The 17,845-nt window shown below is 35.4% G+C and overlaps 1 protein-coding gene across 2 annotated transcripts in view; it reads right to left on the bottom strand.

The window, feature by feature from the left end:
• Window positions 1-10,550: 10,550 nt before the first annotated feature.
• LOC150093513 (uncharacterized) overlaps window positions 10,551-17,845 on the bottom strand; it is a 38,557-nt gene continuing 31,262 nt past the window's right edge. For both annotated transcript variants that reach the window (XM_090413568.1, XM_090413569.1), the window contains exon 2: window positions 10,551-13,445. In XM_090413568.1, coding sequence (XP_090269694.1) covers window positions 11,783-12,226 — 444 coding nt within the window. In that variant the 5' untranslated portion in view covers window positions 12,227-13,445 and the 3' untranslated portion in view covers window positions 10,551-11,782. The remainder of the gene's footprint in view (window positions 13,446-17,845) is intronic.

Raw genomic sequence — 17,845 nt, 5'->3', positions numbered from 1 at the left:
GCACTCTTCAGAAAAAAAGTCATCACTATCAGTCCTCTAAAACCCCTTCAATAACTTAAATGTTTCTCCCATATCCTCTTTCTTAATCTTATCAGCTAGTTTTCGGAGACCGCAGAGCTTCCATCTTTCCTGATAGGAAATATTCCACAGACTTCTAACAATCTTTGTAACTCGTCTCAGGATCCTCTTCACCCTTGCTTCATCCAAGTCCCGAGATCTGTTCGCAGTATACCAGATGTGGTCTTATTAACGCCTTATAAAGTGGAAGAATTACTTCCTTATCCCTACGCGCCAGTGTGTTCTTCAATAACGATGTCATTTGATGTCATGTTTTGGCAACCTTTGCAGTAAGCCCTCTAAACTTAAGTTCTCTGTTCACGATAACTCCCCAGTCCCTTGCCTCGAAATCTTCTTGCAGTTCAGTTCCATTATTATAGTACACAGCATGCGATCTCATCCTCCCGAAATGCATCACCTTAACACTTTGTCCCATTAAACTAACAGTCATTTACATTAGGTCACATTCGCAGTCAATTTCAATCATCCTACAAGATATTTACATCATTTGAATTGACTATCGCTCTTCGCAGTTTTGCATCATCAGAAAACAAGTGGATATTTCCTGTCAAATTGTTTTCAGTATCATTGATGTACAAATTAAAACAGCAGAAGATCTAGTACCTAACCCTATGGTACACCACTAGTCATTTGTCTCCTCATGGACTCAGCTTCTCCATAAACTATCCTTTGATATCTGTCTATGACCATCCTGTAATCCAAATCACCAGCTTTACCAATTTGTTTCCAATTTATGCAAAAGAATCCCGCGTGGAATCCTGTAAATGACTTGGAAAAGTCGAGCAGTATCACCGAGTAAGGATTAATTACCTTTATCCAGCCCTGCTGTTATTATATTACAGAAAGTAATTTCCTAAGGCAAGACTAACCTTTCAGAAAACCATGCTGTCCCTTATAAAGTATCATATTTCTGTCCACTCAGTAATGATTTCTAATTTTTGAGGCACTTCTACCCTTTTGGCTTCAATGCTTCGTCTATAATTAGCAAAATTTACCCCCCAACTTTCTGCCCTTTTCTTGCCTAAAAATACTCTATGCCTTTCTTTCTATCCCTACTATAGCAATGTGATTCTTACTTAACCAACTCTCACTAATTCCTCTAATTTCTGAGCATGTTGTCTACAAGGAGAGCGGTAGTCTCATCCATAGCGACATTCGGGCACATCATTAACGCATCGAGATGTGAACTTACAATGATTGAAGGTTAATGAGCACAGCGCTATCCTCTCGACCACACAAACTAGCTTTGAGGGAGTGCAGTAACCGTAACAAAACTTATCTCAGCACGTCTACTCATATTTTATAACAAACGAAGTAGAAGTGCTTAACTTAGTTTGCAATAGTAATAAAACTGTAAATAAAAACTGTACAAAATATCACCTCCAAAGAGCGATATTATTATTATTATTATTTATCATTTATATCATTATAAATGTTACACACACACACACACACACACACACACACACACATACGCACATATATATATATATATATATATATATATATATATATATATATATATATATATATATATATATATATATATATATATATATATATATATATATATATATATATATATATTTTGGAAAACATGGGAAGAGGCCATTTGTGGAAGCCGAGAATGAATGCAATCCAGAAATTAGTGTTTTCTCTTTTAGAGTGTGGGATGTGTTGACTCCAAAGATGGTGGCTTGCCTTTGGAGGTTGCTCGTGAAATTAGCATGAATGAATTGAAGAGAAAGTATGGAGTACTTGTGAGTAATATGTGGCCTCCCTCAGTTAAGCTCCTGATTCTTGGAGGTCTGCTATGAAATGAAGTATCGCAAACCTCAGTATGATTAAGAAAATTCTTATGTTCGTGCAATTATTAAGCGAAATCTTATGTAATTCTTGCCTATTTTACCTTAAATTTGATATTCTTCTTGGAACATGTTTCGGTCCTTCTTCGTAAGCATAACTCGTGAAAAGTAAACAAACATAAAATAGAAATTTGCATAAAATCTAGAATGTTTTATAAACGCTTGCGATGAGCAGACCCGCCTAACAGCTTCAGTCTGTTTAATTTCTAGCAAGAGATTGATGAAATTGGGTATAGAATGTTTCTTTAGAAATTGATGGCAAATATTCATTTAAAATTAGTAAAGCAGTAGCAAATATAGTATATGACATTATTTAAAATAAAGAGCCAATAGGCTTTATTTCGGCGATAAAAAAAAATCAGCTAACTCCTTTTTATTCACGTATATACAGGGAGTAGGCGAGGCCGTTGTTAGCCCTATCTAACTTTTGGAGACTGAGCAGGGAGTTCAATCTCCACTGGTACCCAATCAGAGATAGCTGGCCCAAGGCTATCACCAATTAAGCGGCGTGCAGTGAAGAGAGACGGCTCTACAAGTGCCGCCATCTCGTGGTCCCTAAACCTTACACGATATATTTAATGTCTGAAATAGTGTGGGTTCTACGGTCGATTTTCTTGAGTTTAGGGGAGAAAAAACCCGCTTGTCCGTGCCAGAGATCGACCTACTCGAGAACCGGTCGAGAAAAATTTCCTCTAGCGGCCGACGGGATTCGAAATCAAGTCTTCCTTCGTGCGGCCAAGCGCCGTGGTGTGCAAACGCCACATCCACTGAGCTACATATTAAATCCCACATTGTTTTAAAACCGAATAAGAAACTCAAAGATCGGAATCAAAGAGTTTTATACCGAATATAGTAACTATAAAAGTATCGGCGACTACTAGAATAAGCTAAAGCACGTAGTTCAAATACTCAGTACAAACTAGGGTAACTCGTAGCAAACGTGGTGAAAATTCTGATCGCTATTCTTAGTATATTCCATAATGTAAAACCCATCTCCTAGGAGATGTATGATGTTATACGTTATGGTGGGAGATCACTACCCAGACCGGTTTCGATCTTTATTGAGGTCTCATCAGTGAGTAGCTAGACGAAATATAATACTAAGGGTATTATATCTAGATAAAGATAAAGATCGAAACCGGTCTGGGTAGCGATCCTCCCCATAACTTTATACATGCCCACAAGGAGATGTGCTTTGCATTATGGGATACCCGTTTGCCTCCTGACTTCGGATAAACCCTTTGTCCGAAGTCAGGAGGCAAACGGGAGGCATTCCACTGCTGAACATTGGTCGCAGGCAAATGAGTTACCCAGCCCTGACATCAGGCAGCTACGGCATCGCATTAATTTTGAAATTTGCATGTCACGCAGTCTCTTAACTTGAAGTTATGACAGCGCAACCAAAGACAGGTTGGACTCAACAGTACATTTTTAATTATTCCATTTCAAAAATCGGAATCTTTCCCATCAGACGGCCATTTCATTAAAATGGGAGACTACTGGAGATCGCAGCGGACGAATAACTGCATAAGAGGGCAGCTTGACTTCGTTCTCAACTGGATTTGAAGTCACAGGAGGGGGATGAAAAGGAAGTTTCGCATTCAAGCATTAGGTGATGCACAGTTCTGCCAGAGGAGGAGGACAGCGGCTGGCTAGTCGGATAATGGTGCCGTTCAAGCAGTTAACTGTTTTTCCTTAAGAGGAATTATGCTGCTGCCTGTTTCTTTATTATGCAACCGTGTAGACGGCATACATTTCGTATTTTTTTAACTCTTTCAAATATTTTCCTTTATCCTTTACAATGGTGCAAACTGTAGAAGCGGCAGAGAAATTTCTCAGAAAGAACTTTAACTGTGTTGCCCCTTGATGGATGGTGATAATTTCGTATTTTTTTCTCTGATGTGCTTTTCTTTGTTTCTTTTTGGCCATTTTCTGGCTTTGCAATGTTGCGTCTTTTTGACATTGTTGGAAAAGTGAAAACGTTATAGTTAAAAAGAAAACAAAATAAAAAATCAGCTGTAATTGAAGAAAACTATGAATAACACATTTGCGTCGCCAAAGCTAGTAAGTGACTTAACTTTGTTCATTACGTCATTAAGTACATACTACTTAAATCCCCGTATACGTCCCTAATTAGCTTCCCCTCATACTGTTTAAAATAAAAATTTAAAATTTAAAATTTAAATTTAAAATAAAAGAGTAACACACTCGCGTCGCCAAGGCTAGTAAGTGACTTAGGTTTGTTCATTATGTCATTACATACTGCGTAATTCCCAGTACACATCCCAAATTGCCTTCGTCTCGCACAATTTAAAATAAAAATTCCAATAGAGAAAATGCATAAAGATAAATTCGTTAAGCGGGAATTCGTAAAGTGAGAACTATTTGTATTTTTTTTAAAATGGAAAATTGACTTTGAGCGATACATATATTTCCCTCCTAACTGGCCAGGACGTACGCTGCATACATCCAGCACAATCTGGATACGATGCGTGCTCTTTTTAAAGAACTCGGATAAGAAGTGCAGTTTGGCCTTCATGTTTATTAGAAGGTGCGATAATCCTTCATACAAAGAGAAACCTTAACCAGATTATCTCGCGATCATAGCTTGGTTCCAGTTGCTGATAACAAAAAATGCAGTTCCTTGTTGCATGCTGGGTAACTGGCCTTTTACTTATATGGGATAGACAAAAAAATATACAAATTATTTTTATTATTTTTTTCTTCTTTTATTGTACAAGTTTTAATGAGAAAACCAAATAAGGGATTCTTGCATACTTTATTCACTTGAATATTGCATTACCTTGGAAAACTCTCATTATAATAGCTCGGGTGTGCTTTCAAAATACATACACCTTTGAGCCATTTGTAAAGATGTAAAGAGGACTCTGCGTGTCAAATTCTTAGTATTCTAATATTTTGAAACCGCTCAGAAGGCGAGGGTGGGTGAGCTCAGAGACAAGAGCACCTAGCGGCTGTGATAGATTATTGTGTCAACCAATCCAGTTTAACGTTGTCATTTGTCATGAGTTGCTGTTTTTGTTTTCTGAGTTTCATCTGTTTTGCTTGCGTGAATTGTGAACTGGCGCTGTAGGCTGGTTTTTATACATAATAAACACATAGACAAGTTTTTAATAGAGAATTTTCTAAAATTTTTTATAACTTTTTTGTCAATGTTTACAATGGGAAACAGTGTTGACGATCTACTGAATGTCCCGTTTTTTGCCAGAACTTTTGTGGATTGTATGACGGTACTCGAAGGAGGTAAGCCTCGTCCTTCTCTTCTAAATTTACTGAACAAGCACAAAGATGCAAAAACGGAGAACATGAGACACTTTTCTTTTCCACAATTCAGTAGAGTAGAATGGTTAACTGTGGATGCGAAGTGCAGTCAAGACTTTTTTGTTGGCCTTGTTTATTATTCTCCAGAGAGAAAGGCGTTTGGAATAATCATGGATATTCTGACCTTAACTATTTGACCGCAGCAGTGCAAAAACATGAGCCCTCCCAATTTAATGTTCAGTGATTTTTAAATCTTAATGTGTTTAGAATACAAATTGACATTCACTTTGACAAAGAAAAATTGCAGTTACTCATCATAACGAAGAGGTAAAGAGAAAAATAGAGACATTTTAAAAAGATTAATTGATGTTGTACTTTATTTGGCTAAGCATGAGCTTATATATATATATATATATATATATATACAGTATATATATTCATTTTGCTTTTCAAAAATTGAGCGCTTTCTATATCCACTGGCTGCATTACAAACAGCTGTTACACATTAAGTTAAGTTTAAGGGAGATGGTAAATCTCGCATTATTCTATAGCTGGGTACGAAACTCGGATCGAAATCCATCGTAATCCTAGTTTCACGCCGAAAAACTATCGGCGAGCCCAAGTGTAAGTAATCATTTGGGTAGTACAACACCAGGGCAACTCGGAGCAAAGGTGGAGCAAATTCCGTCACTGTCCTTAATATTCTCTCATAATGTAAAACACAGGTCTTCGGAGATGTATTACTGTTTTACATTATGAGAAGTGGTCACTACCCAGACCGGTTTCAACCCATTTTGGTGTCTCATCAGTGAGTAGGTAGACTTGGAAGATCAAGGTTTTAAATGAACCGAACTTCATATACCTCTACTAACGAATTGCTAAAGTAGTGTACTTATATATTGTTATTACTACTATCTCCCTTAAACTTAATTTATGTCGCCGGTATTTCGTAATTAACTACTACTCAAATTGAATCAAAGACAACACTAAAAAAAATATAAATAAAAAATAGATAGAAAATCAAGTTAGAGAGATATTTACTAAATTTGGGATTTTCATTTCTGTGACTAATACATATAGTTAATATACAAGTGAGGGCAAGAATTATTACCATCCTTGTTAGGAATACAAAATAAATTATGAGGTAAAATTAGCTGCGCAGGGCAAAGGGAATCCCCAAAATTTTTCTCTTTCTTGTGGGTAAGAGGAAAAGTTATTATAGAAAGATATCTTTAAGCAATGCTACTGGAACGAGAGTAACCCAACGCAAAGAAATAATTCCATTTGGGAGTGGATATTTTGCAAAGGTTTTTTGTCAATTTGCACTAACTCAGTTCCCAATGTGACACACATTCATGTGAGCTTTGGGAGACGACGTGATGGAAATATAGGAAATGGAAGCGCATGCAATGCAAAATCTCAACTGGAATTCTGCCATTTGAGGTTTTTCACCTGATGGCTTTTCACCACATGTTTCGGTTGAATAGGCTGTGCAGTTAACGTATTAGATCTGGTACAGTTCCAGGAGAGTGGGTGGGAGGTACTATACTGCCATTATTTTAAGCCAAATCAACACCAGAGTCTGAAAATTACAGATCTTTTAGTGAAGAGGTGATTAAAGTTTAAACGGTTAGTTAAAGCCCGAACTCAACAATTGTTATATCAGAATATGACATGTAATAGTGGGCATTATGTCTGTGTACATTGAATGGATTTGGTGTAAGGTAAAATGGATAGGAAGATGGTTGGCGGAGACAAAGCAAAGAGCAATATATGGTGGTGTGTCGCAAAAGCTCCAACTTTAATATTTCAGTGAGCAACTCATCCCTGTTTATTTTCTCCATTAAAATACTGAAGGTAATTTAATGAGTGATAATGCTTGATAATGCTAATTTGAGGATGACATGAGTATGTAAAACAAACATAGATCTTTCAAGATGACTTGAATAAGACGAAATCGTATTAATATTACAATGGCTGATCTATCAATGTGGAGATGTGAACTTTCGGTTGAATAGGGTTCAACCTGTACACTATATTAATGAAATTTCATTTCTGGACATTGATCACACTGCAGTTATGTGGTTGGTGACTGAGAGGACAAAGAATTTCAGAGACGCATATTACAAAAATTCGCAAAACAGGAGAGAAGATTATTTAGATGCTTTCAAAGAAGAATGATGAACTATTTTTCTAAAGAAGAATAGTTCATTATTGTTCTTTAGAAAAGTTTGAAATGCTCGCCTCTGGCGAAATGTTTGAAGATTGTCACACATATCAAAATGAGATGGAAAAAAAAAAAAATCGCTGGACTTCGAAGTTGTGAGTAAAGTCTACGGATTTATCAAATCACCACTGTCAGAAACGAGCGAAAACCTAGTACAGGAAGTTCTCACTTTAAGAATTTTTTGGAATGGGAATTTATATTCTAAATTTAGTGCGTAGAAGGACGTAATGATCTTAAGAACGTAATGATCAGGTCTATTCCTCAAAGAACGCCTAAACGTCACTTAATAATAGACATTAATCCGAATACACATACGCGCCTCAGGTCCTAACTGGCGAATGCATGCAGTATGTAAGAACGAAAGTCGGTGGTGTAAGGTTCCCCTGTTACGCGATGTCCTTGGCGAGCTCCCAACTCATCCATTGCTTCTGCCAACTCAATACCACACATAAAGAAACCTTGCAGTTTTTGATATATGTTATTAAAAGTCAGTATTTAATACGACCTATTTAGTGCATATCCACCTTTAATGAACGCTCATGTTAAAACCTGTTTTTATTTTATTTTTTCTACTCACTTCAGCGCCCTTGAAGAAGGCGCCGCTATGCGATACATTTCCTGCTTACCGTGTGATGCAGAGCTTGCACACAAAACATAATTTCATCGCATAAAGGTACCTTTTTTCCAGTCTTCTTGACACACAAGAGTCTTTGCTTACACCCTCGCCACCTTTTACTTGGAAGTTGAGCGGCTTTCTCTTAGGCACACGTAACTGAAAACCCAATTTCTGAAGTTGTCTCAACATCGTAGATTTAGACACATTCGCTCCTCGTTCTTTCCATCTGCTGTGAAAATACATTACCCATCGGAAGCGGTTTTTCCTCGACATTCTTCAATCTCCTCTAATCTCTTGATGTAGTGATTACCTTTCGATCGCTGCAACAGCAGTTGAAAGGTAATAACGGTGCGAAATTGGAAATTTCGTTTTTACTTTTAGTAATAACGAAAGGTAATAAAGAAAGATTTGAAAACTCCGATGATTAGAATACTTTCTCAATATTCTAGTCACGCTTGCTTGACAACATTTCAATTCCTTAGGTTAAAACTGTGCAGTTTGGTCTTTGCGTAGAGACCGTACGTAACTTCTTAGCTTCCAATATGTCACTCGTTCCATCCATGTTCAACGAATGATTAACTGAAATCCACACAGGAACGATTCCTCAAGCACGAGTCAGTCCTGCAACTACTGAAATATATGCTATTCCTACGCTCTCCTCAAAACCGATCGAAGAAATCTGGAATATTTTAATACTTGAATCACATTAAAAATTAATCTAATTTTTTGAATATTTTCAAATAAGTTTCTTTTAATCAAAATTACATTTTTATGTGATTAAACGGTTATATAATCTACAAAGTAAGTAGATTCAGATGATGCAAAGTCATCTCATCTCATCTTCCTTTTTTATTATTTTTTTTTAATTACGCTAATTCATATTTTGTAATAATTATTCTTTGCAATAAATTAGAATTGCAAATAATTCAAGACATTTTCTTTGATTATTCTAATTTTTTTTTATTAGAAGGCGCGTAATCTACAGGTGGCTTTCAAGTAGTGACTGTTATCTCAGTAACGATCACTACTTAACGTAGTTGAGAGAATGCAGTCCAGTATCTGTCATGCTGATATGGTTATTCAGTAAGCATTGAAGAAGTGTTTTAACATTCATGTGCAGTGCAAACTGGAGTTTTAACTTTAGCAGTTTGTGTTTTGTCTTTGCGGCCAGTAGGACAGTCTTCTTCACTTCCAGAGTCGTAAATAGACAGTTGAGTCACTCATGGCTGTAAGATGATATTCTTTGTTTGCTTTCTCCAATCATCTTGGTCTCTTGTTCTTGATGTCAGTTGAGAATGGAAGGAATTTGCCTATTTTTTTGCTGTTATCAGTCCATTTTAATCGAGGTCGGACCGTAATCCTTAATCATGGAACGATTCCTCAAATGTTTGCTTTGGAATGACATCAGTCCTCTCCACATATCCGAACCATTTCATCTGTCTTCTGATAATTGTCAGAAAAATTTCCCTTTTTCCAGTCTGTTGGCTCAATCAGTTTTCGAACATTTTCATTGGTTTCGTGACCTGTATTGGGAATTCTGAAAAGTCTTCTGTAAGTTTTCGTTTCAAAACACAGGCGTCTCCTCTCATCTTCCTTCATAAAGTCCAGGGCTCACAACCATACAAGAGGATAGAATTCACCAAAAAGTCAATTAGTCTTAGTCTGGTTGTGATTGCTATTCAGTTATCTTTCTACGATGGTTTTAACTTCGGTAGGGCCACAGTTGCCATAGCAATTCGGTATTTCATGTCGGTTTTTTCGAACGACCGTTTTGATCAGTGTGCTTCCTAGATAAGTGAACTTGTTTACATTCTCAATTTGTATCTTTAAGGGTTCAATGACTGATTTTGAGGTTATCGTTGTTTTTTGCAGGTTTATGTATAATCCATATTTTTTTAATGTTCCAACAACGCGGTTGGTTATTTCTTGTAATTCTTCTCCACTTTCTGCCAGATCGATATCGTCTGCAAAACGTAAATTGTTTATTCTTAGTCTGCCAGCTACTATTCCATTGTCATATTCATGAAGAGCCTCATTTTTGATATATTCCATTAAACAATTAAAAGAGGAGACAAGATGTATCCCTGTCTTATCCCCCTTTCCTGCTGTTGTTTCTCAGCTGTCATTACTTTCTTATTTCCTACTCTGACGGTTTTGAAAAGGGACGAGGGTAATATGGCTACCTAAAATTGTTTTGGCAGAAATTTTTCATGGTTACTAGATATTAGCATGTACAAAATTCACCTATGAGTGCTCACAGAAAAAAAAAAAAAAAAAAAAATCAGTGAGCTGAAAATTTTATTTTCCTAGTGCCCTGTACGAAAAAACTGAGCTCTTCACTTTTTCGAAACAGCTTTTTTGTTCTCTTTTCATCGTCAAGTGCGAAGCCATCGATTTAATTAAAACATGTGAGAACCGATCGAATACCATAAAAAAAATGAAAGAAAATCGCAGGTATTCAATCAGGAAAACAGTGTATCCATTCTTTCAAGAGAATTTTATTTCTAAATTAGCAACAAAAATTATGGAAAAAAATATTGAGCCATTCAAGAGACTGGAAGATCCCTGCTTGGTGTCAGCAAGTTCATGATACTGCAAATTTCTTCGGCGCATAGCAGTAAACAATGTTTACAAGAGTTCAATTTTTGTGATATTAAAACCCATTCGTTGGCAGTTTTTATAAATTTATGATGAATTCCCTTCAGTCCACGTAATGATACTTTTAAAACTCAAGTGACACTTGGAAAATCAGTGCTACTCACAACGAATACTTTTATGTTGTGCTTAAAAGGGCGACTTCGATAACTGCAATAATAAAATTGTTCATATCGAGGCAAAATGTTCACCCACAACTTATTAGCTGTGTTGAATTCTTCAGAGGGCCACCACAGGTTCCTTTCGCAAAAATGTTTTCCTGCACGCTGTGTAAGCGAAAGGGTTCTGAACAGTATGTACTCTTAGAGGTCTTGAGACGAACTCCCAGAAAATCTCGTTTTAAATTTCATACGAAAAAGGTTTCGCTCTGGTGTGAAAATTTTCGTGTCATTTCAAATGAGACGACTCGAGAAATTTTTTGTGTGCGATTTTGCTTGTGAAGGAGTAATCTCTTCTGTGCATATTCATGTGATTTTTAAGACAGCCTTATTCAGAAAATTGTTTCCCACATTTTACACGAAAAAACCTCTTTAGTCATATAGCGCTTTTGGTGCTATTTAAGGGACTGTATAGCCGAAAAACTAGTTACACACAGGACAAGTAAAAGGTTTCTTCCAGTATGCACTCGTAGATGTCTTTCCAGATTCGAACGGTCTGAAAACCTCTTTACAAATTTCGATTGGAAACGGTTTCTCTCTGGTGATAACTCTTTCGTGTATTTTCAGGTTAAACGAGTCGAGGAATTTTTCATGAAAAATTTCGCATGCAAAGACGCAACCTGTGGGTGCATTTTATGAGTTTTTTTTTTAAGATAGCATGATTAAAAAATTGTTTGCAACATACTTTACAGGTAAAAACTTTTCACCAATCAGATGATAGGGTTTTTGGTGCTTTAGGATTCTATAGCTGAAAACCTACACCTACACACGAGAGAAGTAAAAGGATTCTCTACAGTATGAACTCTTAGATGTTTTTTCAGACTCCAGCAGTTCAGAAAAACCTTTTGTCGCAAATTTCGCATAGAAAAGGTTTCTCACCAATGTGCTCTTAGATGACTTTTCAGACACGAACTGAATGAAAACTTCTGGTTGCAAATTTCACAGAGAAAAGTTTCTCACCAGTATGAACTCTTTGATGATTTTTCAGACTCGAACTGAATGAAAACTTCTGGTTGCAAATTTCGCATAGAAAAGGTTTCTCACCATTATGCACCCTTAGATGAATTTTCAGATTCCATCTGACAGAAAACATCTTTTTGCAAATTTCACAAAGAAAAGGTTTCTCGCCAGTATGCAATCTTAAATGAGTTTTCAGACCAGAACTGCATGAAAACCTCTTGCTGCAAATTTCGCATAGAAAAGGTTTCTCGCCAGTATGAACTCTTAGATGACTTTTCAGACTCGAACTGAATGAAAATTTCTTGTTGCAAATTTCGCATAGAAAAGGTTTCTCACCAGTATGCACTCTTAGATGCTTTTTTAGATTCGAACTGACTGAAAACATCTTGTTGATATTTCGCAAAGAAAAGGTTTGTTGCCAGTATGCAATCTTAGATGACTTTTCAGACTCGAACTGCCTGAAAACCTCTTGCTGCAAATTTCGCAAAGAAAAGGTTTCTCACCAGCATGCAATCTTTGATGACGTTTCAGACTAGAACTGTCTGAAAACATTTTGTTGTAAACTTCACAAAGTAAAGGTTTCTCACCAGTATGCAATCTTAGATGACTCAGACTCGAACTGCCTGAAAACTTCTTTCTGCAAATTTCGCAAAGTGAAGCTTTCTCACCAATATGAAATCTTAGATGACTTTTCAGACTTGAACTGCCTGAAAACTTCTTGTTGCAAATTTCACATGGAAAATATTTCTCAAAAGTGTGAACTCTTAGATGACCTTTCAGAAGCACAACTTTGTGTATCTTCAAATAATCTTCTGCTGGAATAAAAAATAATCTTCAACTGGAAAACAGTCTGTTGCATTTTACATGTCAACAGATTTTCATTGCAGTTCACTGTACCCTTCTGCCTCTTCAGGTGTGTAAATGAGGAAAAGGTCTTGCTGTAATTTTCACATGAAAATAGTTTCTCGACTGAGTGTTTTCAGATGGCCTCGAAGATTTGCTGAATCAAAGAAATTCTTCTGACATGTCATACACAAGGAATATTTTCCCTTCTTCCACATGCATTTTCTACAGCCTTTTTATGCTGACATGAGGATGAAAGTTTTTGCCACAATTTTAGCATGGCTCTTTACCTCTGAAGTCTATTATTGCTCTGATTTGTCTCGTGCCTTTTAAGTTGATATGATCGCTTAAAGGATTTGTGGAACACTTTGCAGTTTTTTTATCCGACTGATTATTGTGCATTTCCTGATGTCAATTCATACTACTCTGATACACAAACTGCGTCTTGGATGATCAGATACGAAATACTTTTCCCGATTTTCTTCTCAGTTAAGATATTTCAATAGGAAATGCAACTGAGCCGTTTTTGCAGGAAGAGATTTATTCATTGTTTTTTGAATTTGGGTCGTCAATTCGATTCTCATTTGATGCTTTTCCATTACGTCACTAGAAGAGCAACCTCTTCTGAAATATTTGTTATTTCGCAAATCCAGCATTAAATATATACTACAACTTAATAGTCTTCATACAATGCGGCTTATGAGCATCGTTTTAATGCATTAGTAGACAAAATGTCTCATGGGAGTATTCCTATTCACAATCTGTAAAGAGAAATTATGTAATTAATATTAAATTCTCAACATATTATCTAATATTTAATCGCAATTAATGTATGAATTTTATTCTAGAAATTTAATATTTGTAATGAATAGTGAAAACAAAAATAACGATAAAACATTCAATGGAAAATAACAGAGTATCGCTCTTAAAATGATGATTGTGTTAACAAACCTGAATTCGTTTGCCAAACGCATCATCACAAATTAATAAGCTAAGCAGAGAGCTACGGGGTTGAATATATCCTGAGCAATAACTCTGAGGATGAAGATAGATATGAACGTATTTGTTGCACACATGGAAACTGTGAAATAATGGTCTAAGTTTAAAAACGGCTTTTCAATCCGAGTGAATTTCTTAAAAATACTATTTTATTCAGTTGGTTGTGTGTCAATTATTATTAGACAAACAATTGTGATTCACAGCTGTAGGTAGCATGAAAACGGCCATTCTTCTGTTGATATTATTCTTTGTTCTTCTTTCTTTGGATTTCCTTCTTTACATCATTCTAAGTGATAATCCCTGTGGAAATGCAAAGATTCCTCCTCCAGATCACCCTATTTCTGGCTTTCCTCTTCCAACTAATGTAAACATTTCCTCTAAGAAGGTGTATCTCGGCTGTCCCCTTCTTTTCTCGTGTTTCACCCCTCCCAACACGTCTATAATCCATTCATTGTCTCCTCATGTGTGCCACAAGATGACTGTCTTATTTCTTGCAAAATTTATTCGTCAGTTTTATTTTCTCCATGTCTTTACTAATCTTAGTTGTATTAAATGATATTTTCTTCAATACTTATTTTGCCATAGTAATTTTTCTTCATATTTTCAGTGTACATCTTCGGTCATCTTGGTTAATTCCTCCAAGATATGAGTGATGTTACTTGGTCATTATTTTTAACTGAAATCACAATTATTTTACATTCCTTTCTATTTATTTTTGACACTGTTACCATTATTTTAGTTTTTGTATCATTTTGTAGAGTTAATGATCAGATGAAACCTCATCCACTTTCTTTAACGACTATTTTAAATCACGTTGATTCTGAGCTAATACAGCTACAACTTTCCTAGAAATCGAATACTTACTAGCCCTAATCCATCAAGCGGGAATCTGGGAAGACGAAATCCTGCAGACGCAACACAATTCTTACAATTTCAGAAGGTATTTATTTCGTCTGTTGCATATCAGTGTTCCAGATAGGAAATTCATTGATCTCTCTTTAAATTTCTTCATGTGCTTTTCTGGTCAATTATTTCTTGTTCGGTAAGTTCACTATTCATGTTTATTTCACTGTATAAGTCTTCAAGATATTCCTTCTTTCTACTATATCTCTGTTACCAGTAACTTTCCTCTTTTTTTTTTATCTTGTCCTTTACTTTTTTTGTTTCGGGACGGACTTGAGGTGTGAGTAGCAATTATTCGAGATTGCTTATAACCATTTTTTCTCATTTTAGTTTATATTTAACTTTTTTTATGTTACTTTGCACAATTCTCCTTTGTTGTTTTCTTGAAGCTTTCTTTAATTTTGCTTGGTAGTCTTCGATAGCGTTCCTTGCTTTTCATAATTTTCTTTCACTTGCCTTTTTTCGTTCTTCTGTTAACTGAAGTAACTTATTTGTAATAATAAAAGGGATTCGCAGTGGTAATTTTGTAAATCTTAACACTTTTTGTGCTGATCTTTTATTTATTTCTATAGGTTTTGACCTGCAAAAGAAAACTAAATATAATTTATTACTTCATTATATTTTGCTCAATATGTCAAAAACTTCGTTCAGGGAGAAGACAGAAAAACTGATAAAAACATTTAAATTCTCAATACAAGAATGATTCATATATCATGTGTATAATATCTCATGTGTGGGTCGCAGCTATCCAGTAGAAGAAAACAGTAATAGAGTTCAGTGACATAGGAATAGATATACCATTAAGAAATATTAATAAATCATTTAGAAATAATTACATAAAACATTAAAAATTACAACCAATTAACAGAAATCACTTCTCGCAACTTAGAAACAGGTATAGTCTTTCCAATTAAGATTAGGACGGTGGCATAGAGCTTAACTTGAATAAAAAAAAAAATAGACAATCAAATTTCAAACCTACTGTAGTGTAGCATCTTTTTACGGTTCCAGTGAACTGTCTATCTAGTGTCGATTGCATGAGAAGCAAGGCCTGAACGTTCAAATCCAAACATCTTATATACGCTTGATGGTCTTCGATTCTAATAGTATCAAAACAGCCAATCTGTCCACAGCAGCAAATATGACAAGAACAGAGTGTTTCATAAACACCAGGCAAAGATAAAGGTGATAATATGTCTTTGATAGGTTGTACAAAAACTACAACTTACTGGCTAGTTGTTTGAAGGTGGTGCACAAATTATATCTGTGAAATTTCCTTTCCGTTTGTTCAGATGATCCTTTAAGGAAGGGAATTAGAATCCTTTTAACATTAGATTGTAATCTGGAAAGGGAATGATAACTATTATATAATTTCTCTCCCAAGAGCTCACTGTATCTATTAAGTAATAGTGCTTCCCCCTGGTGGATAGATGCAATCGACAACGTGATTTTATACGCATGTTGCACGACTCATACTTGTATTCAGAATTTAAATGTGACCAGCTTTTCTGTCTTCTCCATGATAGAAAAAAAATGTACATAGAAATATTCAACATGTCTCTATTAAACAATTTGCAAATTAATTTTATTTATTTCCTTGTTTACGTCGACTTGTCCACTGTTATTTGCAAGCAATCTCTTTAAAAAGAAATTTTTTTTATGTGCGGGTTGCAGTATTTCAATATTCTATTTTATTCTCTGCTTATTCAATGTATTTTCTCATTTTATTTATTTTTTTGCAATAACGAATGTTTAGTCACTTTCTATTTCAGCTACTGGGTGACTATAGTATGATTTGAGTTGGTTTTTGTATCAATTCTTTGAACATCTCTTGGCGATTTCCATGCATAGCGTCTTCGTTTCGGTATTTCCAAAAAACGTATCAAACTATAAGGTTTATAGTTTGTATATTATTAATAGAAATGTAGAAGTCGTTCTCCTCTTGCATTCTTCCAAATCCTTCTTTTATTTCACATTCAGTGTCCTCTGCAACCACCCCATTAAAGCCATAACCAACAATTGCAGTGTACTGAGGTATAAATAAGCATGAAGCGAGGACCACTTACATTCTGTGAAATGGTCAAGTATTCTGAAATACATTCGAAGTTCTAATACGAATCATCGCACTATGACTGAAAAGAATATTTGTAAAAAAAGAGTTTCGTTAGAAACCTTTATATGTTAAGAGAAATGCTTTTGGCTTTTGAGCGAATCGTAGTTTATTCAACATCTGGTATGGATTTGCTTTTAAATAATGGTAATACCTTACTTTCCTTCCACTCTATCAGATCAAACACGCAAATTGCACATCACAGTCAAAGGAAACATGAGGCGATAAGCTATCAGGTGCAAAATCTGAAATGGCAGAATTCCGGTTGAGATTTTGCAATATTGCAAGCACCTCCAGTTCCTCTATTTCCAGCTATTCGTTTCTCCAAGCTCACAAATATGTGTGTCACATCAGGAACTGAATTAGGTGCAAAATATCCACTCCCGAATGGGATTATTTCTTTGGTTCGGTTACCCTCATAGCAGCGGCATTTCTTAAAGATATCTTTCCATAATAGCATTTCCTTACCAACAACAAAGATTAAAATATTTGGAATTCCCTTTGCCTTGCGCAGCTAATTGTACCTCACAATTTCTTTTGTATTCTTAACCAGGTTGGTAATCATTCTTGCATGTACTTCTTTATTAACTATATGTATTAGCCAAAGAATTTAAAATCAAAAGATACAATAAATGTCTAATATTCAATGCATCTAAAATTATTTTAAACATCGTTAACAAACAAATTGAAAGAGCCATAAGTGGTGAATTGAGTGAACAACAGAAAGACTTCAGAAGAGGAATGGGAACTATTAATGCTATCCTGGAACTAAAACTGCTAATAGAAAGATCACTTGAAAGAAATAGGAACATTTACATATGCTTCATGGACTTTCAGAAGGCTTTTGACAGGGTAAAACATAAAACGTTCAATATATCAGATAAATTAGACATAGACGATCATGTACTCAAGATTATCAAAATGATCTACACCAAATAGAAAATGCAGCTGTTTAACAATGAGACTTCTGTAGTGAAAATAAAAAGGAGTTAGAAAAGATTAATCAAATCTATTTCATATCTATAGTGACACACTGATGAAAAAGATTGAAAAACAAAAAATAGGAATTAGTATTAATGGTATAAAATACAACAATCTTAGATATGCAGATGGTATCATTCAAATAGCAGAAAACAGAAACAAATTAAT

Source organism: Typopeltis vanoorti, chromosome 24 (genome assembly GCF_054136105.1).
Source record: "Typopeltis vanoorti isolate ZY-2024b chromosome 24, IOZ_Tvanoo_1.0, whole genome shotgun sequence".
Classification (NCBI taxonomy): domain Eukaryota; kingdom Metazoa; phylum Arthropoda; class Arachnida; order Uropygi; family Thelyphonidae; genus Typopeltis; species Typopeltis vanoorti.
The sequence above is the reverse complement of the archived record's forward strand: the minus strand, read 5'-3'. Positions and strand labels throughout refer to the sequence as shown.